Genomic DNA, 25751 nt, shown 5'->3' with positions numbered 1-25751 from the left:
ATCCAAGAATGTCAACAGAGCTTATAAGCTGACTTTATGTGTAGAAATACTGTCTGCTTTTTCCTTTTGTCAATTACACAGCTGTAGGGCTAATATACTGTCTGTCTCATAATCACTTTTGCGAATATGGGGAGGCAACATTACAAATTTGGTGGCAGCTGATGACAATCAAGTAAATGTTGACCTGCAGCACACATGGCTAGCTGGAAGCTCTGCAGCACAGTCAAGCCTCCCACCTCTCCTTTGCTCTAGAAAGTATTTTTAAGGATGCAACTTTTATCAGATCTCTGGGGTCTCATCCTGAACAAAATGGGCAGAGCTTCAGGCTGAAGCCTAGAAGTAGGACACTGCCATAGCTGTGTTTTTCCTTAGCAAACTGTAAAAATATTCTGCAGATCTAGAAACCAAAAATACAGAAATCCCTAGGCCTCGGCTTTAAGAGTGACGAATGCTGTGAAGATGAGCCAGCCACCACCTCAGTCTTTCCAATGAAATGCCTCTGATTTAAAGCACAGTCATAGTGGAGTGAATGCCTGTTACAGTAAATATTATGACAAAAGTGTATAACATAAAAAAAGTTCAGCAGAGGAATCTCTTTAATTTAATAACTTACTCCTTTGAAAATGAACCATCTTTTTATTGGACTGCTCCCTCTTCTTTTAAAATGCATTACATATGCAAATGCATTTATAGAGTATAAGTGGCAGCCCAGAAATCAAAATTTAGAAATTCCCCAAAATTGTTATATTTCAAATTTAATGAACTCTTTAAGGGTTATCATATTAAAGAGGAAAGTTTAAGGCAGAATTCTTACTACAGATATTATGTAATCAGATTGTCATTCAGTCAAATGCTGGGAATGACTACTAAAAACAAGATAGTGATGGATCACTTTGTTGGAGAGAAAACAAAGTATGCAAATCTTCCTTGACACAAAGCATGTAAATTCAGCACTGAATTTTATACACTGTTAATCAAAACTATTCACTTGTTGCATAACCTTTCCCAGTGGCAACAGACAGAGCAATCTAATTCATTATAAATACAATCATGAAAGAGCACAGCTGCTTGGTCCTAAAGCTCTATTTCAGCTTCATTTGGTTCCTCTGGGCATCACCTGTGAATTGTAGGCACTTCTCTGAGGATGTACTTGCTCTCTTAAAATGAAGAGGTAAGTCCCTTTCTCTTGAATGGATAACATTTTCAAAAGCAGTTGCATGAGATTTTATCACAATCAGTGGTAAAACTGCTGTCATTTTAAATAAGATGCTTTTAAACCCCACCCCACCCCCAAGAATCCTAATTTGATTTGCTTCAGCTATAGTGTATATCTGAACAAGATTTTATTCTTGTATAAAAATTTCACCAAAGGGCAACAGTAGAAAATCGCAACTAACAAGGTCTGCTGAGTATTCAGTGAACAGAAATAAGACAGTAAGAGCAGTTAGATCAATGCATTTCTCTAAGAAAAAATAACAGACAGTAAAGCTGGTTAAGTAGACATTATAAAAATCAATACATTAGAAATCTCATTAGCCTCCACACATCAGAATAACAGCAGCAAATATACAGTGTCAAATGCATCTTAAGAGACTAATCCAACTGAAGAGACTTCCCTTTCTAAATGGAAGGAAGGAGCCCTATGATTGACTGTTTCAAGAAAACCCAAATGACACTCACTCAATGACTTGTTTATCTATTAGTAAGTACTCCCTGGTGCCTTTTACACGCCACTAGAAGGAAAATAATTCACCTACTTTGTTGATGTGAGGGAGTGGTCTGCCCACTATCCTAATACCTGCAGTTAGAGAGAGTGTGGAGCAGAGAAGTGGTTTGGTGAGCGGATAGTTCACTGAATCCCACAGCAACTTTATGAGATAAGCATATTGTCCTGGTTCAGAGATGGCTATATTAAGTTAGGGACTCTGAGACTCTCCTCAAGATGCGACACAATCAATGTCTAAGATGAAACTATCTTAAAGATTTCTGTTTTTACAACAGCTGGGTGTCAAAAGAGAAAGAACCTCATTTTTATTATTTTTTTTAATATAAAACCCATATGTAGATGTCAGCAGAAAGCCATCAACTTTTCTTCCTTTCCTTCAGAAAGATTTAAATTGAAAAGAAAACCAATTCTTGTAAACTGTGAATTTTTTTATTCGGGACTGTCTTAAAGAAATTATTTGCATGACCAGAGATCTACTGATTATCAAAAGAATTCTTGAAAGACCAGCACTAATAGACTAAAGCAGCTGGTAGGTTTATTTGATGAAAATCAAAACATTTGGCAAGAAAAGCTGTATAAACTGCCAGGTAGTTCTTGGGAGAGAGAATTTCCAAAGTTTTAATACACTCTGTTTAAACCTTGTTTTCAGTATTATCTGCTTCTGTAGAACCCCTTTCTGATCTTTATGCACTACTGAAAATAATCCCACACACCCATAACAGAAATTTCTGGGATTTCTCACTGTCAAATCAATGTGTTGTTTTTGGTTTTTTTTCCTCAGATAGATCTTTTTCTTTTTTTCTCAGCCTCAAGTTTACCTGCAAAGATGTTTATTCTTTGAGTAGGTGTGTGTCAACTCTGTGCTTTGACTCAAAGCTGCATTAATTTCCTATAGACCAATGATATTTAGCATATTTTTACTTCAAAGCTTTTTGCTAAAGCAGAAAATGTGGCATTTTGTAGTGAGACACATGAACATGTGGTTTGAAAAAAAAGGGCTGTGTATGAAAAAATAAGTTTGGGCATTGCTCAGTGAAGCAGTTTCACAAGAAATACACATCAGACCTACTCTGAGAAAATTTTTATCAAAGGATGAGCTAAAGAGACCTCATTTTCCATATGAAAATAATTTTCAGTGAGTGAAATAAAATCAGAGCTTTTAGATCTAAAGGTGCAAACAAGTGCTATGCATAAATTCAGGGTTGATTTTCTGCATGCCATTCACTTCACAGTGACTACCTCTTTGTCTACTTTTCAATTAAAAAAAAACAACCTTGGAAGTCTATTCACTCCCTTCACTGAAGTAAAAGGCACCTCTAAAAGCACACATAAGTATATTTACTGCTGGACATTATAATAAAAATGTTGTTATCCTCAATAATGTGTCTGAAAATCCTACCATGACTTGGGTAGAAATTTTGTGTTGTTACATTATGGCCCCAAACTTTTCATAACAAAAAACAAATCCTGATTGTAACTTCTGTCAGTACATTTCTGTAATATTTTGCAGAAGAAAATTATGTTCCAAATTTTTAAATTGTACTACCCAAAGTCAGGCATGTGAGCTGATGTTCAGATAGCTGGATATAGTCAGATTCTTTGAGACACGGAAGGACACAACAATTTTCAACTCTGGCCTAAATGCTAATGCTTGAAGCAAAAGAAGAATTTATCATTCCTTTAGTAGAAACAGAGTTAAATTTATGGTTCTGAGAGTCTACCATTTAAGTCCCCATAAAACATAAAAGATGCTGGGAAAATGGTGTATTTGATCAACATGGTGTTTTCAAAACACTTATTAAATTGCCTGCCACATAAAAAATAAAACCAGAGATAAATACTATGAGATGCAGTCATGAGTAAAAAAAGCACAACTGTTTCCAGACCCATTAATTCTACAATCTCTTGGAAATGGGCTTCCTAAATGAAGACAAATGCAACAGGAGAACCTCACAGAAACACCTGCTTCCAAAACTGACCATCAGGTAGATCTCTGGTACCCTGGCACTAAAACCCTTTCCAGCTACTTTCCTAAGAAGTAAAAGTACCAACTAAATGGTCTTAGTAGGATTCATGTGCTCGAGTCAGAGATAACTGTAATAGAGGAGAAACAACTGCTAGCTGACAATAGCAAGTATTGGAATAACTGAGAGTTTGTCTCCTTGGAGCTCTTTAAGAACACATCAGCTAAGCATCTATAAGAAATAAGATAGGAACAGGTGACTTGGTCCTGCAGTGGCCTGGCAGTGAGCTTGACCTTCAAATAGATATCTTTTTTAGGTTCATGCTATTTTTTTTGAATTTTACAGCAACAAAGAATTCTCTAAAGACAGTGCAGCATCTTATCTTTATTAGTTATTAAAAAAACCCAATGTATTAACATGGATAAAATAATCTGTATTTGTTTAGGCTGCACATAGACACTACAAAGAAACGAAGATCAAAGTTCAAAAAGCAGTTTGGGTTCTGCCTCAAAAGTGTTGTAGGAGTGGTGGTGCATAGCCAAGTTCCATTGCTTCTGAACTGGTTAAATCATATTTTTCAGCAAATAAAACATTTTTTATTTTTCTCCCATAAAGGAAGCACTCATGAGTCATAGGTTGTGGTTCTAAATTCTGGAAAATAGGAGATGTAAAAAACAACTGGGAATAAATAAAATGTCACACAGGACATGATTTTATGATAAATTAATTCTGTAAGGCTCTGACTACTGTGTTAAAAGCACCATAGCCAAATGACATCAAGTACTGATTTGCTTTAAGCTGACTCTGCCCCTTAAAATCACCTTTTTTTTGAGGGCTTCATTCTGTAATGAAAGGTTGAACACTTCAACTGGCATTGTCTGTCTGCACCCCAACTTGCACCAGAGCAGGTCTGCTCTTCTACTTCCAGCATAAAGTTGTCCCAAAGGCATTAAGCTGGTATAATTTCATCATTATGTGCCACCCTCAGTGATAGGGACAGTAATACATTCATGTGCCCTGCCTCATCCAACTGCTACTTGTGTCTCATCAGATGTTAAACCACAGCCTGAGGCTACTGCACAGTAGCTTTCCTGGGGGCACTTATGGTGTGAAACGCTGTAGCTCCAGCTCCCTGACCTTATCTGTGGATGGATGTGCCTGCACCAAGTCTGTCTCCTTTCAACCCCAGCGCACACCTTCAGTACTATTCCAAACAGGATCACATCCTCAGCTTCTTCCACTTGGTTGACATTCCCACATGCCATCCATTTCTTCCATACTGGGTTATGAAATCACATCCCTCGTGAGTTGCAACAGCAAGATGTGGCACAATGCTCACAGAAACTCTGGATAGAAAATTCTCATATTTTTTATTTCTGTTTTAGGGTCACAGGTCTGACTCATGGGGTCAGTGGATATCAAAACCACCTCCTGTACATATGGATATCAACTATTCAGCGCTAGAATGGACCAGCCTTGAACACTGTAAACACTTGTCAGTCCACATCACATTGTTTGCAGACCAAAGACCAATGCCAAGTAGATGATTTCATTAACAGAAATCCTGCCCCCGGCACAGTTCCACAGTTCACGTTTCCACAGTACATGGCTCAGCAGCACTACGCATCTGAAAGATACATGGCCAAATATCTAAGTGTGAATACAACCAATGGCAGAATGAAGTTCCCAAGTCCAGCCTTCCAAAAAAAAAAAGAACACACAGAGGGCAAAATAGCACTAAGTACTCGTCTCTGGCCATAAAGAAAGACAAAGGATAATACTGGCATTGAAACAAGTAGACATGAAATTGAGGTAGGTTGAATTTAGGTATTTTCTAATCATCAGAGAAATGAAGTCCTGAAAGAGTTTTTAATTTTGATTTGCCTCTTTTTCTAAGTCAGGACTTTGCACTTTCAAGAAGAATGGATATGACCCAGTTCCCTATGGTCACAAGAAGAAGTAGACAAAATCATCACCAAGGCTCTTTCCAGATTAAAAAAAAGGTTTCACCTTTGAAAATCATGTGATGATATAGGCTATGAGCAAACCTAACTCTTCTAAGTTCAATAGAGTCCAATTGTTTTAAATAACACAGGCTGAATCCTCAAGTAGAAAATAGTACAAAAATAAAATTTCATTTTCATTGGCTTCCTGACAGAGAAGATTTCTAAGAATGCTTGTAATGAAGTTATGCAGGAAGGATTAACACTGTGGTCTGTGCAGGAAGAACTCAGCAATGTGGCTGATTTAATAAAGTACTGCACAACCGCCGGGAAAAATAACTCTTTGGTACAGTGTCTGGTTTTGTTACCAAGTATGTGTTTACTCTGAACTGCACTGAAATTCTCCAGTGAAAACTCAGGTCCTGAGTTGCACCTTCCCCCTTGTGCCTGAAGATACTTTGGACACAGGTGCACCTGTGCATTTATCTGAGGAAAATTAATTGCATATAAAATTAATGGTATCTCTATACTTTGGTCAAAAATGTTCACTGCAGAAGCTCTAGCAGTTTGAACACTCTAAAGGCTGCTGTCAGTATAGTAGGTCAAATCTATTTATAATTCTAATATTTAACTGAAATGAAAGACTACTTAAGGACTAAAGGAACCAAACATACATTTAGAAGGAAAGAAGAAAAAAAAAAAATTAAAAGTAGAATAAAAATAAAAACATCAAAAGAAAAAAAGAAAAAGAAAGAAAAAGAGAAAGAAAAAGACAAAAAGAGGTCACAGCTCTTGGAGATATTAAGAGTCCACAGGTCCATGAAAGCACGTGTGTTATGGATTTCATAGCATTTCTAAGTAATGAATGAAATGAGAAAGCATCTGGAGCAAGACCTGCTGATGGAGACTTGCTTGTCTGGTATAACATAAAGCATCATATCTGACTAATTTGGTAAAATATTTGAGTAGAAATTAGAAACAGACAATGAAGTAACTAAAGGAGTTTATTTCACTTAGGTTTAAGACATCTGTGAGACTGTGGTAGAAGGTTAAACACAGTTTGAGTAAGCACACAGTAGAAGCAGCATTCTTCAGTGGATAAAATGACCAGGTAAAAGCTGATAAAGACTAACCTGATTCTGAAATAACCAGAGACATATACTAAATTAATCCTACAACCTTCCCAGAGCAACTATTCAAAACCAATATTCTCCTATGACACTCCAAAATCTCTTCAGAATTTCTCTTAATGCTCAAATTACTGCAGTCAATATCCTCAGCTACTTCCAGGGCATTTACCATCTTGCTTTGTGAATGTCAGTGAAATACATATTTTTGGCTATGGTATAATAATGGTAGAGTGCTGAATTTTAAAATGTTTTTTGAAGTATTCCTTTCCATTCACTGCAACTACACCTTCATGAATCTTCATTATTGCTCCATAGTTTTGTATATGATAACAAGGAAAAAAAGAAAACATCCAGGTAATGACAGAATTATGATTCTACATGAAAAAAAAATTAAAATAGGGGAAAGAAAAAACATATGGACTTTGCTCTAGAGAAAATGAAACAGTAATTCAACTGAAGCTTTTTGCTTCAAAGAGAGATGGTGGTAGACATTTAATTAATTGTCACTTAACCTCAGAATTCTAGTTAAAATGCTTAAAAACATCAGATGCAAAACAAATGCAAGAAAAATGTTAACATGTACAATATAGCAATGGCTAATACAGAAGGATATGTAAGTAGTACTCATACCGGTATAAAAACCGTGCAAAACCTGCCACAGGCAGGTAATTAGAAGAAAATAATAAGACAGTTTATCAGAAGAGATGTACAGAAGTCCTGTTGTGATTAATTTATCTTTGAATTTGTCAGCCCCTGGGTATCTTCTGTCAAGATGAATCAGCTATATGTAGAGTTAGCTCCTCGAGATATAGATTTCTGAAGTTTTTATCTTGTACATATTATGATAGAGCATCTATGCTCCATGAACAGGTAGATGCCCATCTTAGTGATGATTGACAAAGTCTTCTGACAGCATATTTGCTAACTGTTTTCACTTTTTTTGAATTTTATGCAAGAAATAACTTTAATTCTTTCAGTATCACTAATTTAAAATGTGTGCAGCTTAACTGGAAATGAGCTCAAAGTCATCCAAGTTCACTGTAGCTGCTTAAATTAAGTGCCAAAGTTTGGAGCTTAGTTACTGCAATATTCTTCATATTGGAAAGAAAAAGGTCATACTGCTGAATGGTTAAGTCATTTTCGGATGTGAACTGAAATACTTGAGGGTTGATACAATGATGAAATGAGACAAAGTAGTGTTCATTCTGGTACTCTCCACAGCAAGGTGGCAGTAGCACATATTTGTTGGAAAAGTAGAGGATAGCCTTCTAAAAGAGTTTTTGATTGAGAGTGGAAAAGGATGACTGTAGTATGGGATATGTATGTTGACATTTCCCAAGATGGCCAGTCACTCCTTCCCTGGAGATGGAATTGCATATCTTCAAAAAGTCTTAAATCTGCTCAATATTAAGGACTACCTCCAAAGCAGCTTGAACAATTAAGCAGTCTGTCCACTGAAAACATCTATAGATATTTTAGGAAAAATAGCAATTATTTGCACATTGAAACAGTTCACAGAACAAAAATGCCCCTGTGGCAGAGATCAAGATGGATTTCCCAACACTGTGTCCTAAGTATAGAGTAATACAGAAGTGGTAACTACTTTTAAGATGTGTTAAAGATTTATTCAACAGATTTAGTCAGATCACCTGCTAGATACTGCAAGATCTAGCTATCAGTCTGTTTACAATCAAAACTTTTGATCAGAGTAAAGATCACACAAGGTATTTAATGGTCTTAGATAAGATATTGGTCTTTCAAGTCATTCCTATTCTTTCTCAGCTTCTATGAGAAAGGTAGTAACTGGAAATGACTGTTCTTACAGTTTTTTAAAGAAGTATTTCAACATTTTACAGTGGATCCAAAATATTACGCTATTCTTTTAGCTTGTAACCTAGATCTTTTCTAATACCACTCAATGCTTACTAGATATTGTGTAAGAAGTTCTTCACGGGGCAATGTCATGACATTGACAATGGAATAGAATACAGTAGCTACTGAAAGACTCTAAGAACAATGGAGAAAAGGCACTTCAGAAAATAAGCATTCAATATTTAAATATTTGAATAACAGAGTAATAAAGTGGACTGTGCACTATTTAATGAAGAAGGAGCATGGCATTACACACTTGCTGCAGGGTAGCAGCATGTATGAAGCCAGTTACTGCAGATGAGCTGATGTGCTGGAGAGTCATACCTAAGCTGCTGCTCTGTGTGTGGTCCCCACTCTTGAGTGACCATCTGTGAACTAGATTTTCTGGAACAGCATTATTCTCCGTTATTCCCCAGCAGAAGTGGAAAAGCCAAGCTGGAAGCTGGCCCTGTGTTATCAAATCAAAGGTCTTAAATAAAAAAAAAATTGGTATGCTGCTCTAATTACAGTAACAGAGTGCATGTTGCATGAGTATTGCACATTGTATTTCTAGCTGGTGGTTTTGCTCATTTCCACCAACTTTATGAAAATGATGTCTAGGATAAAATAATCCAATCTCAGGAGACAAGGCAAAAACCATGTGTTCCACACACTGCACAAGTGCTGAAGGTCAAAGCCTGTAAACTGGTCACATCCTGCAGCTCTTGTCTGAAAGTGAAAATCTTCCACTGTGAAAACAATTACCTCTATTACTTGGTAACTGCAGCTTTCATTATGCAGCGCTATATTGTCTTAATGGCACTGACTGATAATTAAACCGATAGGATCTAATTTTCTTGGTATGGAATGACAGATTTCTAATTGCCTGACTTCATTCTCTGTCTATTGGCTAAGAGTTTTCTGCTCCTTAGCATGGCTGAAATTAGTCACACCTTTTGTTTCTAGGCTGTTCACACACCTGTCACACCTTTAACCCCTCTTTCTATATTTTCACACTGTCCTTCATCCCTTGTCAGATTGTGAGTTGTAAAGTAGCTATCCACACAAACAGTTACTGTCTTTGACATAACCCTTTCTTCAGTTCTCATGCAGATTGTAAACTGGTGGCCTGGGAGGTTGGTTTTTCGAGAAGCACCTCTTTCAATTTGTTTTGTTAGTAAATCCTCATTAAGGAAATTATCTTAGTGTGCATTTATTTCCTTTTGACCATGGTATATTAGCACACCTGTCCCTTGGTTGCTTTACTTAGCCTATCAAAGTTATCTGACCCTATTATTAGCATTCTGCACTAGGGGAAAAAGAAATGTCACTGTAAACAGTGGACTTGAGTGGTTTATCTCATGCTTTCCATAGGAATTATAAATAAACTGCAGCAGCAGTACAAAAGCAAATTCCCTCCTCTGCCTTCACACACTACCTGTGACAAAATCATGCTGGGAGGCCTTGCTGTGCTAGAGAAGGGGCAGTAGAAAGTAAGCATGAGAAGGTCAGTGTGGAAATAGTATTTACACTGCATACAACTCGCACACAGCAGCAGTGAGCACTGGCAGGCTGAAGGGTTTCCAGGGGATGCAGTGCAAAGGTTGTCCCCAGCTAGGGGTAACCTCTGGGAGCCTGGATCATGCAGAGCCAGCAGCAATGTCTCCAGCACCACATTTCCCAGCAAGCTACAATCCAGGCTCTTGAAACCCTTATGCAATAGCACATATGTCTGTCCTCTTGAGATGCAGAGCAGTAGGGAGTAAAGGGTGGGGATACTTAAGTGATTCACTAAGAACCTAACAGCTGTGCTGGTTCCAGTGAACTCTCCAGTGCTCTGCTGCTGCTGGATTTTTTGTTTGCTTGGATGTTTGGTTTTTTTAAATTTTTTTTAAAAATTTTTATTTTATTACACTGTTATCTCCTACCAGTCTCAGGAGAAAACATACAGAATTTAAGACTATGCTATTTCAGAAAAATTAAGAAACAGTACATGAAGTTTTGTGTCAACAAGGCATCAATTCATCTGAGGCGATACAGGTTACAGTTCAAAGAACATAACAAGATGCAATTAAAACTTGCATTTGATCCACCTCAACATTCATTTTCTTATACTCTTCTAATAAGTCTGACTTTCTGGCACATTTTGCTCTTCCATCTTTTCAGCTTATGATCAGTGACAGTTTATAGGCCTGTCACCTAACATCAGCAAGTATAATTTTTTTTACCACTGTCATCTTTGTCATCACTGACAAAGTATGCATAAGTATACAAATACTTATTAGAAGGCATATAAGTATATGCATAAGTATACACAAGTACTTATTAGAAGGCATATTAGAAGGAGAACATAAAAAATAATTACTTTGAAAAAGAAATCTAACCAAAATATATTGCTTCAGTGTGCAAAAACCCCCTTCTTTCTCAGGAGCAGATGGGAATGAAAGAGAGAAGGAAGTGCACAGCATAGACATTGGACAGGTGATTAAATTCTGTGCAGCATACCATAACAACACAGGTGATATATCAAAATAGATATAGTAGCAAAAGATGCCCACCAGGAAAGGTCCACAATTACAAGTACAACAGAGAACCAAAGAAAAAGTAAAGATTTCTGGAAATTTGTTTTATTCCATTATAGATCCACCTATTTAGCTACCAACACAGAACACTCCGAAATGGCAGAGGAAAGTATGTTTCATTGAATACTCTCAGCAACAGTAAAGTTTTCTGTGACTGTCAGTATAACTATACTAATCTAGTCACATTAGTTTCACCTGATTGCCTGGCTTAATGAAAGACTCAATTACTTTGGGATTAACACAGCAATAAACTAAAATTCTGGAGGGCTGCTCAAATTCCTCTAAGTTTCCAAAACTCTACAGCTTCCCACATACCATTTGTTAGTGTAAGAGCTAACTCAATAGACATTATTTGTGCGATTTTTTTCTAATCTACTACTTAAAAAGTCTTAATTAACTAGGAAACTAGAATGGCTTAACTGAGAAAATTGAAATCTACAGGAACATCAAATACTAAGGAAGGGGTTTCTTTTGTTGCTTGGGTGGGAGTGTTTTGTTTATTGGTTTGGGTGTGGATTTTTGTTTGCTTTGTTTTCTTTGCTTGCTTTGGTTTTTGCCCAGTTTTTTTGTTTGGTTTTGTTTGTTTGCTTGCTTGTTTTTTAATTCAGGCCAGTTCTTCAGTTGTCCAAATTCAGAAGTATTGTCTTAGTATTGTTTGTGGGTTTAGGTATCCCAAACACAGAAATACAAAGCGCTCATTGTGCAAGCTCACCAGCTGAGATATAACCTTTAGTTAAAGCCCATTGGTTTTCCACTGAACATTCAGGGTTGAAAGGCCTGTTCAGTCCTATAGCAATAATAATTTTACCATGTGCCACTGAACTTTTGCTAAGCAGTGCTAATTGCTGCTCACCTTAAGATTTCTATCAGTGCCACATTGTTTGGTAACTACCACGTCTCATCTCTAGCAGGAAGTAATAGTGAATCACATGCATTGGCCTGCTTTTTATAAACCTTTTCCATAACTAGTGAGTAGGGAAAACTGTATTTTTTAAGTATTATCTACATGGATAGTCACTTACATATATAATTAACAGAGGGTTATGATCCCTGTCCTGTCAGGTTACAGGAGCAAGTGATTTACAAAAGATAAACAATATATATATTTACGACCAAAGGAAGTCAGTAAATAAGGCCAAATCCCTCATGTCTACTCAGCAGAAATCTCCATACAGAGGGTATCAGCATTTCTAAAACCAGTCTGCTGCTAGCCAGTCATCATCCTGGGAAATGTCTTAAGACTTGTTAGTGTGATTGTAAGTTTTATGAAACCTCAAAAAAACCTAAATCTAAATGGAGAATACAGGTATAATAAGGACAGGGCTGTCCCCAGATAAAAAAAAAAAACTATTGCGATTTCAACAACCCATTATGAGTGTCTTTGGGCCCTCCCAATGTAGCAGCACAAATGTTGTGACAGCATTGTATCTGAATAAAACATAGACAACTCTATTTGGAGCTGAGCTAAAGTTCATAAAGAAATGAACCATAAGATCTAATTTAAGGGGGTCAAGGGACAAGCATAAAGCGGGACATCCTTGCCATAGAAGCAGTGGACCACCATCATCTCACCCCACAACAGCACAGTTGTGGAAACTGCAGAACTGATGACCCACTTGGAAAATTATGTGGCTAATTTTAAAGTTCCTGATAATATTTCTTATTCAAGAGGTGCAGAAATAGGATCAAAACATAATGCCTACTTTGCAGAATGTGAGGATAGGCCAAGGGAAAAAAATATTGGTGTCTGTTGTCTGCAAGGTGTTGGTTTACCAGGCTTTGCTTTACCATGCAATACAATACAGGCACATGCCGTGGACACTGCCAAGGCAGGGAATATTTGTGTCATCTAAGCACACTTTTATAAATTAAGTTTGTCTAGTCTTCCTTTCAGTTTCTGCTCATAAGCAATAGTCGTTTCTTAGTCCACCAATCTGAGAATGAAATATTATTTTGCTTTTTAGACAAGTCTGAGTATCCTGTAATAGAAAAATGAATTTTCTACACACTGCATTGCAAAATCTCTTTGTTCTGTTAGTTAAAGATTACATCAGTTTTATTTTTTATTTCAAGGTTAAGTAATCGACTAAACTATTGGGCGTGTCAGCACTGGGGAAAGGATGGACCAGAATGCCTGAAACTGTTCTAATTATTCAGTTAGTAAGTTAATGGTATAAAATACACTTGGAGGAAAAAGCACTCAAAAGAGAAGCCTTCTAGAGGAAAGGAAGAAGTGGTAACCTAGTGACACCTAGAAGAAGTGTCACCTAGGTGACATAAAATCATGAGAGACAGCATACTAACAAGGCATCAAAAATGTCATGACTTGGCAAACAGAATAAAAATCTTGAATTTTTAAGAAAAAAAAAGTCAAGGATAATATATCTTTATTGCTTTGGTTCGTGACAAGCGTACCCTAAGTGTTTCTACTTGATGTATCAAGAAAATTTCAGTGAGAGGAAAATTTGACCTAAAAGATATTATCCTGTAACCTATACAAGATTTAATGCTAACAAAAACACAATCAAGCATAATGTAAGACAGAGCTTCCAATGTTTTCTGACTCACCTGATGGCAAAAATTACACATTGTACAGAAGAGCATAATAGAAAAGGATGTTTGTGGGTAAAATCCTTATAGAAAGATGGTCATTATTACTTGCTGAAGCTAAGCTTCTACTCAAACTAGCATTTGGAACCTCAGAGGGAAGAATGGCTAAATAGTGAGGGAGTCAAAGGTGACCATCAGGAGAAAGGAAAATTATGTCAAAAAATACAGCTTTTTTTGAATTCTGTGAAAACTGGACATACTGTAGATCTGCATTTTTTTCACTGCAGAGAGGAAGAACAGGTTTAGAACTATTAAAAGTTTGGGGAACAGGAAAATATCAAACCAGCAGTAAAGTCAACACCCCCCAGCCCTTTTCTGTTGTGTCATCTTGTCATACAAGGAGAACAAGTTGGTCAAGCAGGATCTTCCTTGAATGTTCTTCTTTTCCTAAATATATCTGTCTACGTTCAACTTACAACAACTAAATTTCATTAGTACCTTTTCTGCCAAATAAAACAAATTCCCAAAGGGAAGAAAAAGATAATTAACTCACACAGCCTTCTATTATGACAATTTTTTCTGATGAGAAACTAAACACAGCCTTGTAACCAGGTCTGTAAGAAGCTGAAACCAGTAAAAACAGTGGACTTTAAGTCCAAACAGGGATTTGTTAGTTGACTCACTTATTATAAGTGTAAGTATATGTATATATAAGTATTATGGATCTACTCCTGATTCCTGCATCACTCCCCACATCAGATGCTGCAAGAGCAGAGTGGTGGGGACTAGGACATTGGGAGGAGATGACTGAAGATGAGACAGGCAAAGGAGGGAAGGCATTTTCCCTAAGTGTCTCTTAACCATTGGCTTTCCTTAGTTCTTAATACCCGAGTGTTATACTATGTTATACTATGTTAATTGGCAGTAAAACAAGTAAGTGAAATTCCCTGAGTGAAGACTTATCCACAACAGTGCCTCAGCTGGTGTCAGGGCTCTACTGCTCTCTGTCTGCAAGGCCTAGAAAGGAATTCCAGTGGAAAAAAAATCTACCGCCATTTTTAGAATAATGGTTTCTAGAGGTTTCTTAGTCAGTGGACTAATGGGGCACGCTTTAAGTTGTTTTGGCTCACATTTAAAAATTTGTTGCTAGACAGTCTGAATGGCTTCCCTAATTACATTCTGACACCTTCACACATTAACATCACTATCGCTTGTCATGTTACCACATGATAACTCCACATGTCGAAGTCATGGATGAAGAGCTTCTTACTAGACCTGCATGGAAGTCCCTGAATCAGAGTTGTGTTAGTGGAATAAATTAGACCCTTTTATCAAAATATTTAATACTATGATATACTTGCTAGGATAAACAGAGCATGAAGACTCAATACATGTATCAAGCATACATGTCATGCATAGATTAGAAGAGTCTGACTGAAAGTTTTGATGAAATCATTATTAAACCAATGCTCATTTCATAAGAGCTCAACCTTTCAGCCTTTAATGAGTACAATTAAATGGAGGCTCTGACTAAACAATCATATTCCCTCACTGCTTTCTATTATCCCAGATACCAAATGACTCAGAGCCCAGGGATTTCGGCTGTGGTGGTGATGCTGATCTGCATTTCTGGCCCTCTTTGTCTGTGCAAAGTGACACCAGCTTCACTCAGGAGACATGACTGTGTGAAAGGGCATCGGAGGGAGGAATGATGCACATTGGGAGGCTGATTAAAAACACTTACAATCCTTTTCACTATCAGCTGTATCTCCTACTTTGAGCAAATAACCTGCTAATGTAAATTTTATTCTGTTCATCAACCCATAATTAACTGCTTTTCATGGATGTTGAAGTCTCAGAGCTGGTAAAGTAGTCAATTGCATAGGACAGCAAATCAATCATAATCCTCCTGCCCCTCTTGCCTATGGCCAGGGACCTGGAAAGACCAAGTGGCTGCTAATACTGCCACCAAAAGCCAAGCTGCCTGGGTCAGGTGGATGGGTAATAGAGTAACTATAAAAGGTTAGCTTCTGCCACCAGTGAGGGGCACTTTTTCATCCAGTGGCAGCTGGAGTGTCAAGTCAGATGTTCAAGCGTTCTCTTTCATCTTGGTATGCCTTGTTAACATTCAGCCTCCTAAATGTTAAAGGTGTTTTTATCTGTCTTGGGGTGAGGTGGTCCATGGAGAAAAATTGAAATAATTTCACAGAATGATGAGTAGCAAGTCTTTACAGAACTCCCTTTAAAACCATTCTCCAGTTGCTTGCTTTCCAAAGGTGCCTGCAGCAGGAGTTCTTGCTGCTGCAGACTCAGAGGGAAAAGGAAGGAACCATGATCTGTTCAGCCCATGCATTGGGGTTAGTAGGGCATCCTTTCAGAATGGAGGTCTCTTTCTTTGACAACTGCACTAATATATAAAAACATGGGTCACTTCTACTTTAGTTTTAAGAATTTGTATCAAATTAATGATATAGATGTTCACATAAACAAATGACTTGTAGCTCTGAATGCTTGCAGTTTCCAGGAGTACATAATTTGGCATCTGATTTAGACTCACTTTCAGTTTTTATTTTAGACTGGTGTGAGCATCCTTCCTCCTCCTCCAGATTTTTTTTAAGTGTTTATGGCATCACACCACTCAACAAACTCTGTGGCCATTCTGAACTCTAATCCAAGACATAGATACCAAATTTCTTGGACACATTACAATCTCTCATGGAAAATGTCCTTAATGGATTGTGGCAGATCCAGATTCACAGCATACTAACTTAATCCTAATCCCTTCCTTCTGAACAATGGACCTAATGCCACCCAATCTTCCAGTCTAAGAGCAATGCCTTTGCAAATCCAAAGTGATGTACTCACATAAGTATTTTCCCCATCACAAGAGAACTTGTAAGAGAACCAAAGCCCTTCCCATGTTTGGTAGACAAAATTTCAATTTATGAATAAACAAAGGAGTTATTTTGATCATTGCACGTGTACTTTATTAAAACAATACCTATAAGCAAAATGAGGAAATTTGGCCCCACTGTGAAGTTTCCTTTCACAAACATTAAATTAGGTTCACTTTTAATCTAGCCACGGCAGACATTTTTCACAGTGACATATAAACTTTTTTCATATAGTTATCTATTTTAAAAAGGCTCTCAAGAGTAACTTCTGGGTCCCACATTATATGGAAGAAGCCCTTTTAATAAAAGCAGGAAATATCTGAGACCTCTCAGCTCTGTTGCTGTTTTACAGGCTATAAATCAGATGATTTTATTGGCTCACTGTGCCAATGAGCAGTGTTCACTTCTACTGAAGGCGAGTAGGGTTTAATACAGATGTAGTCTTTGTATATGGGCCTTGAAGCGCTCCTTACTTTTGAAATTTTCTTCTCTTTGAGACAGAATATCTGTGTTTATATCCTATATGTAAAATGGCCATTAATATGGCAGTCTTTGTCAAACACTCTTCGCAGGTACAAGAAGTAATTATTCTCATTTAATAAGGTACTGGCCCTAGCAATTGGCCAATGGGTTGATGATAAGGATAGAATTAGACCTCTTTTTCCTTTCAGAATGATCTCTCATGACCTAAAACCCCTCTTGCCTACTTTGTAGAATATTTTTAAACCTTTAGGTATCTTTATTCACTACTTCCTTTTCCTTTTGAGACTATTTGAAGCAATATGTAGCACTGTAAATCATGAAAAAAGCCTTCTCCCGAATTATGTGAAGAGTAAAATCAGTGATGTGCTGCAAGTGTATATCTGTAGATGATTGCAGATGATTGCACCCATGAGGCATATGGAATGATTACTAGCTGATGTAACAAAAACCTGAATGCAAAGGACTCAGTACTGTGTGGAAAGTGCAGGTAAGGAGGAAATCTGTACAGGATCCAGCAACAGGGGGGATTCTGGCATATTTGTATCTAGAAAGCACCCTGTTCAACTGCACCAACATAGTCAGCTCTGCCAGATCCTTAGTATGTCCCTGATAGCAGTTACTGCCGTGCTAAATATTGACCAAAGGTAGATGCACACTCAGATAAACAGTGAGATGGAAGGCAGAAGTACTTGTCATATAGCCCTCCAATTCCCAAGACTTGTATGCTCTTATTTAATTCAACAAATATATTTATGCTTTTTAGGTGTATCAGATGCAAATACTTCAACAAATACAATAATATGACAAATAATTTTTACAATTAGTACTGTCTGTTTACAAAAAAAATTAATTTCTCTCAATATTTAGCTTAACTTTTTTTTATACACTTCATAATACTGTCATGCTCTCAGCTACACCCTATACAATTAAACACAGCTAGGAAAAATACAAGAAGAGAATAAAATCAGAAAGAAGGCTAGCTGTGAATGTACCTGATACTCTCAGTGGGAGACAGGTTGTTCTAAGATGAAGAAAACATCAACCTTTTTATAGAAGCCCAAAACAAAACCAGCTAAAAAATCTGAGAAACTGAAGAGCTTGACAGTACCATACAGGTATAGACAACAGTAAGGAATTTTGCTACCCACATCCGCACAGCCAGCCAAGCATTTCATTCATATCCTTTCTCTTACTTCCACCCAGTCCCACAGCATTCAAAAAATCTTTCAGGCATCCTGAAGAATAAAAGATTTAATTTTACATTAGGGCTCACATTGTGTAAGAACACCTACTTAAGAAGTCAAGTTCTCTGTCTAATTGTTGGAAAGAGCACTTGGGTTCTTGAACTCTACTGAGTTCAAGAGGAATTTACTATAGGAAAGCAGGAACTTCCTCTAGCCTCCCATCAGGTAGAACCTGAAACAGCCTAAGTCAGCTCACCTACAAGGGTATCTTATTCTTTCTTCAATATTCCTTCCTCCCATTCCAGAACTTCACAAACTAAAGGATTTGAGGTACTGGGAGCTTAGCTAATTGGGTCACATTTCATTAATTCTTCAGTTTCACAAACAGTTCTGTGTTGTGAGGTGCCTCAGGGAGACAAATATTTAGTTTCAGATAAGCATTGTTAAAATGAGAAGCATGACTGTAAGCCAAGCTAGTGAATTTTGACCTCCTGCTCTGGGGGATGTGCACGTGAGCCCTGGATGAAGTTGTCCCACCCCAAACCCCTTGTGAAGGGTGGCCCAGGTGTTCTGATTGGGTTTGAGTCCCTGGGGGGTTTCTCCTTTGTTGTGTTTCTAGTGGTCCCTGACCCTGAACTCCACCCTCAAGGGTGGAGACCCTCAAGGGTTCTGTCCTTCAAAACCCATCACCCTGCCTTTGTTCAGAACTCTTTGTCTCTGAATAAGTTTATTCCCACGCTGAATAAATGATTTCATGAACAGAGGCCCATCTCTTTTCTGTTCCATGCTGGTTCTCAGTAACTGTAGCTTCCCTGGACATGATCCTGCAGTTGCTGACTACAACAGTTACAAGTGAAACTTTTGCTTATAACTTTTGCAGATGCGCTGCCAGACAGACCTTCCCTAGATTTTATTAACTTCACTCGTAGAGATTACACTTGCGAAGTTGCAATACTAATTGGTGTTTATTTCATTCTACATGCAATCTAGAAATATGTCATTAAAGGACAGAGGCATTAGCTGTAGATATATGCTGATGTGGCCCATGTTGGAAAAATGATCTTCACAAGCATCCTGTGTAAGTATCACGTTATTAATATACATTAAAGGGTGCAGGCACTTGAGAACCTATGGCACAAATCTTCCTGTATCATTGCTGTATCAATGTGGAATGGAGGCAAGTTTTGTAAAGAGAAACACTTGATGATCTACATCTATTAAAAGGCTTTTACAGGCTTTTAACATTGTCTCACCATGACAACACAGAGGAATGTGGCTAGGTGATACTGCTCTGTGATGAATGCAAAACTGTTTGTTAGGTGTCCTTATGAGCAGCTATTAATGAAACACTGTCAGAAAAGAAGTCAAAGTTCCAGAGTCTAATTTTGATCTGGTTCTATTTATTTTTTTACTTTTGATCAATATATAGAAAATAAATTATACTCATGTAATTTCAGATAAAAGTAAACTAAAAGGTAGCGGAAGTAATCAGGAGGAGGAATTAAAACTCCTCAAGATCTTGCAAATTGAAGAAATAGTCTGGAAAAACAAAAGTAGGTATGCTATTCAACAGAGACCAATGTAAGGGTTTACATTTAAAAATAAAGATATAAATAAACAAATAAAGGATTGGAAACAGTGATGGCAGCTCTTTCAGTTGGACACAAGGGCTGTAATAAATTAGAAAAACATGAATCACCCACAACATGCTATTCTGAAAATGGAAGATATCTCACTGGGATGTAGAAATTTTAACAGAGCTCAAAACCACATAAAATAATGTCTCTTTTGGGGTATTCTGGCAGTACTGCACTTCAACTAAGCGGTGGATCAGCCACCTCAGAAGGTCTAGAGAAAGAGTAAGAACAATTTAAGGGATAAAATATAAATATTCTAGCAAAAGACTGAGACATTTAGAACCATATGGAAGGCACAATGAAAGATGCAGATAAGCTTTTTTTTAAGGTTTTATCTATGCCAGTAGTGAATAAGGTGAGAAATTATGATCTTAAATTCCATAAAGAAGAAAGATTCAGGTTATAATTTAGGAAAATCTTCCTAAGAGCACAGACAATGAAGCAACACAACCAGTTGCCTGGAAAGCTTATGGAGTCTGCTTCTCATCAGAAGAAGATGGTCTAAATTATCTTGACAAGTTATCTTCAAGCCACATTTATCAGTAGTTTATAATTATGTTCTTCCTTAAACAATACATATATACCTGCATGGAAACATACATGAAACAGATAAATAGAACACCTCAAAACTAAAAATAGAAAACTTGGGAAATAAATATATTTTATTTATTTAAATAAGTGTCAAAAGTGACACTATCATCTTTCAACCTTCATCCTTTGAAGTCAAAGCCACCTATAAAAATGGGACCAGGGCATGGCCAAAATCAAGGTATTTTCCAAATATGAAGCTATCTAATTGGCGTATTCACAATATTAAAAACTCTGTAAACTTTTACCTGATTATGACAGTTTGGTCTTCACCCAGTAATAAAATTGTAAAAATCCCTCCTTTTTTCTTTCAAGAGAAGAAAAATTAACAGAAATTATCAAATTCAAATATTCAAAAGTTGTACTTATATGCTACAAATTAAGAGTTACTAATTATATAGTAGCTGCCAAACTGCTATGCTCTTGTGATTTTTGTAATGATAGATTTGAGGTTCCAACAGGACAGGCTGCATCATATCTGCAAATGAAATACCAATGAATGTACAAAAAAATAGTGTAAGTACACAGAAAATATTTATTTCATTACTTACTTGTTAACTACACACAAAGGTGCATCACAAAGTGGATATTTATAAAATATTGATGAACTTGCTGGTTATAATCCTGTTTTTAACAATCCTAATTTGAGGAAGCTTATTTAACATTTTTTGGGACAGTTTCTGTGTCTTACCCAGTATTTTAAAGTTTAGTTATCAGCTTTCAATTGATATTCAATTTAACTTCTGGCTACTGTTTTGAGAGGTGTTATATCCTGCTTACCTATTTCTAGACAAAAACAATTTAACAATTACAATTCTCCTAGGTCTATTAACAATTTCTGACCTTTAAAATGGAATACTCAGAAATACTTATTGATAATACCTGTGATTCAGGAGACCAGAGTTTCAGTCTTGTTTTTTTAACCTGTTTTGAAGGCATCCATGGACAAACTATTTCATCTGTCTTTGCCAACCAGCCCCCATCATTAAAAACAAGCCATCCTCCTTTATTAAGCACTTCGGGTCTCGTTCAACTCTACTGTACATTGAAGCTTGTCTAAGACATTGCAACTATTCCCTGGTGATCAGGTAGGCAGCTAAAATAGTACCCTTCAAGGCCACAATTTTTTTTTCTCTTTAGAAGATAAGAAGGGTGATTTCAATCTGAGGCCTAATTATCCTGGCAATACCCCTATGTCATCCTCTCCTCCTAAACTACCTGGAACTACAGAATGTGAATGTGGATGGTTTCAGGTTCTAGTGTGAAGTCAGCCCATGCTCATCCAGGCATGACAATAATAAATCTGAAGGCTGACTGAGAGATCAGACTGAATTATCCTTTGAGATCTATGGAAGAAAAGAATTATAGAAAATTGTTACTATCTATGGTAACTTCTAACAGTACCGAACAAACAGTATGCATCTGGCTTCCAGAGGGAACAGAATGATGCTTGGCTGTAATCAGGTTTTTCTCCCTTTCTCACAAGAAAAAAGAAATGGCAGGTTTTGTTCATTCATTATTTGGTATCACAGAGTACCTGTAGAAGGACTCTGAGTCCTCCTTGTAACTCTCTGGCTCATTGTGTATATCCAGAAACCTGAATATTCAGGAACTAACTGAAGCAATTTCAGCTGCAAAGGCTTTCAATACTCAAGAAAACTTTTATGATTTCAGTCATTTAGTCATTAAACATTTTCATTACCTTCAAGTTCAGCTGAGGTCAGGATAACAGTCTGGAGCTCAAGCCAGGAAAATGAAAAAAAAAAAAAACTCCCAAAAAACAACAACAAAAAAAAAAAAAACCCCAAACAAAAACACAAAAACAAAAACAAAAAACCCCCAGAAAACCTAAAAAAAAAAATGTATCAAAGCGATGCATCAGAAAGAATTCAGCCTGTGTGTATATGCTATCATTGAAGGTACTTCCCTACCTGTCCTGGAATGAAAATTTACAGCTGCAGGCTCCTTTTGGACCTTTGTCTGCTCAATAAATGTGAAATAACCACAATGTTCTGACAGAGTAACTGCATATTTTAAATTTGGATGTGGATCTTAACATAGCTGCCCATGCTATTGCCACCTTTCCTGCTTTTGTGTTCTACACTCATTTCCTCATGGGGATGGCACAACACTGTGCCATCACAACATTGCAGCTGTCAGAGAATATATTCTTCTGGTAACTGCTGTGTTTTGCACAGAACACAAATTGCACCTGTATTGCAAACTTTGCCTGACTCTCAATCATTTTTCTGGCTGATTTTCTGACTTACACAGTTTGGACCAAGATTGCTACAGATACATAATATCATTTTTTCTCCCATCTTCTCTTTAGTAACAAGATGATTATCAAAGTATTTCTGGATTAAAAAAAAAAGATTTTTTTTAATGGGAATTACTACTAAAATTAGACAAACAGGATTTTATACTCAAAAATGAATCAAAAATAAAACAGAAATTAGTCATCACATTTGCATACGGTGATAATCAGCAATTAACTCCTTATAAAGACATTGTTTAGAGGTATTTAAATCCTGGGATCCCAGGCTATGTAAAAATATATCATAACTGCAAAGCAAATAGCACAGCTTGTCTTTCTGGCATGTGCTCTACTTGAGTAGAATACTGATTGCACTTGCTGTCTTTTCAGCACAGACATGAATTATCTGTTCCATTCATTTCAAAAACATTTTTAAATGGATACTGAAATAGATTTTACCAGTAGGACAGACCTATCTCATTAAAGCCACTGTAGCCCAGCTCTTGCCTGCTTAGTCCCAGATCTTCAAGGTCCATGCATTTAAATCCAGGCGGGCACTGGTAACCTTCTTCTAGCTCTCTGGAACAGTGGGTGTCTGGGATAGCTAAATTATTCCAGGTTACATTTCTGTGAAAAATACAAAATTAACTTGTTACATAAACTCAGTTGATAGCAAAACTAAATATTTGAAAGTGAGATGACTAAAGTGAAAAGTTCATCAGCTTTTATTTTTACTATCTAATGTTATTTGGTATACACAATTTTCATTAATTAAGGACTTACTGTAAAGGGCAAGCTAACACACTCATAAAACTTCACCCTTACGTAATTACAGTACAAATACTACCATCAGAAATTTCATACTAATGCCTAGAGACCCCATAAAAATGAAGACTCTCCAAGAAATGGAAGAGTTAACATTCAGCTGCTCCAACTGGTCTTTAATGCAATTTGAAGACAATGTTTCAGGCTCCTTTGCAGATCCTGAGAGTGTGTTCAACTGCAGTCAATCCCACGACTTACAAAGGCATTACCTGTGCTTGCTTTGACACTCCTTAAAAGGATCCTTGTGGATGACTTGTCAGTCACCAGAGTGCTTGTAACCAGCTTTTTGTAACTTGGTCAGGACAGGTCTCCACCACACATGAAGGGTCACAGGAATAAAGTCAAACCACTACATTTGCAGTGCAGTTAGTATCTAGGCACTGGTGTAACTGAAACAGATCTGACTTCCTTTTAGGTCAGTCCAATGATTTGGTAGAAGAGGTTAAAAAATTTGAACTGGCTTGAATAAGTTCAGGCTGATTTAGGTAAGTGACAGTAGCATTTTAAAATGCAAAGATCATGAGACAAGGGCCAATGCCCCAACACAATGTCACAGCATTGGCCATTTTGTACTGCTGTCAGAGGCTGAGCATCACTGGTTTTCCCAGTTCCTCTGGCAGATGTGGTTGAGCTGCTGGAGGCTTTGTCACACTGGACCATGGTGGGAATTTAGGTAGGCCCAGAGCTAAAGGCCATAGAAGCTAAAAGGAGAGAGAGGACAAATTTGTTTCTCTCTATTCTATTAAATACATGCCTGTGGCATGGACACATAAATACAGGTTATCTAAGTACGGCCAAACTTTGGAAAGGGGAAGCTCAGGCAATTGATTCCCCCTAATCACTTACAGTGCCCAGTTAATAATCACAATACACAGTCCTTTGCCACAGACTGACCACCCCATTTTTCCAGTAGTTTAGTTAAGAGGTAACCTTAGCAAACCACCCCCCAGTGAGCAGGTCCCTGCCAGGGTCTGCAAAGCAACACAGCACAGAAGTGGGGATTCATTACTGGTGCTATGGGGCTGCTGGGAAAACCAAAGAGAAAAAAGGTCCAAATAATGCTCCAACTCTGCTGAAGGAGCACACAGCTAAGCAACAACTGATTTTCTCCCTGCTTGTATTCTCTGATTCAGCATATGAAAATCCTGATTTTTGGTTCAATCCTAGGGCAATTTCAAATCAGACGTGAAAAACTAATCATGGTGAGTTCTGGTCTGAGAAAAAAAAAAGAAAACAAAAAACCCAAAAAAACCCAAAAAACCCAAAAAAACCAGTAAACGGTATTCATGTTCAGGTTGATTTTGACTTCCTGGTTATAGCACAGACTTTTGATAAAAAAACCCCAAAATGAATTGCTGAAAGTTATGAAAAAAATGTTGTAGTATTCACTCTGTTATCCTGAGGAATCAACCAGTGTCTTAAAATACATAATTTTAAATTATCTTGCTTGTCCACAGAAAAGGTGAAAATTTTCAGCCTGCCCTTTAATATAATTAGTATCTTATTGTTCTTCTGAAAGTCCTTTTCCTTTAATGACTCACAGATGCATTTTGACAACTAAACTGGGTGAACAGAAGCTTTTATTACTTTAATTACTTTTAATAACTTTTTTTTATTGCTTTTATGCACTGCATGGAATAGCATTACATTATTTGAAATCTGTCAGTGTGAAACCAAAACATCCTACAAAATTTTTCCTAGGCAATTATAAATGCAGATAAATAACAATTGTGGCATCTATCCTGTAGTCATTTCTTTATGATACCAGAGAGACATATATATCTGGATGCATACAGACATGTACAGTTCCAGATGGAGTTTTAAAGAACACCCTAAAATTTAGCAATATGTATAACTAAAAAGACAGATACACAAGCATATATGTATTTGTTCCACCTTTGTAAAACATGCTCAGTGCATGTCACTTATGTATTTCAAAATTAATCTGTTCACCCTAATTCCTTTAAACTAGAAGATGTTAATTCATACCCAGTTGCATGCTTTATGTTAAATTTATGATACTGCCATCCAAAAGCCATTATTATATATAGGATTAACATAAAACAATATTTTACATATATTTTTAGAAATCAAAATTAATTCATTGGCTCAGACAGATTCAGAACCCCAGTTACTG

General features: G+C 37.0%; 1 protein-coding gene across 1 annotated transcript in view; it reads right to left on the bottom strand.

Moving 5' to 3' along the window:
• NALCN (sodium leak channel, non-selective) overlaps nucleotides 1-25751 on the bottom strand; it is a 230438-nt gene that overhangs the window by 156540 nt on the left and 48147 nt on the right. The window contains exon 7 of the mRNA XM_088051078.1: nucleotides 23262-23416. Within this exon, the coding sequence (XP_087907204.1) occupies nucleotides 23262-23416 (155 nt within the window). The remainder of the gene's footprint in view (nucleotides 1-23261; nucleotides 23417-25751) is intronic.

The sequence above is a fragment of the Pseudopodoces humilis genome, chromosome 2 (genome assembly GCF_049639895.1).
Source record: "Pseudopodoces humilis isolate 2021_Gansu_Grassland_sample_001 chromosome 2, ASM4963989v1, whole genome shotgun sequence".
Lineage (NCBI taxonomy): Eukaryota > Metazoa > Chordata > Aves > Passeriformes > Paridae > Pseudopodoces > Pseudopodoces humilis.
This window is presented reverse-complemented; position numbering and strand designations above follow the sequence as displayed.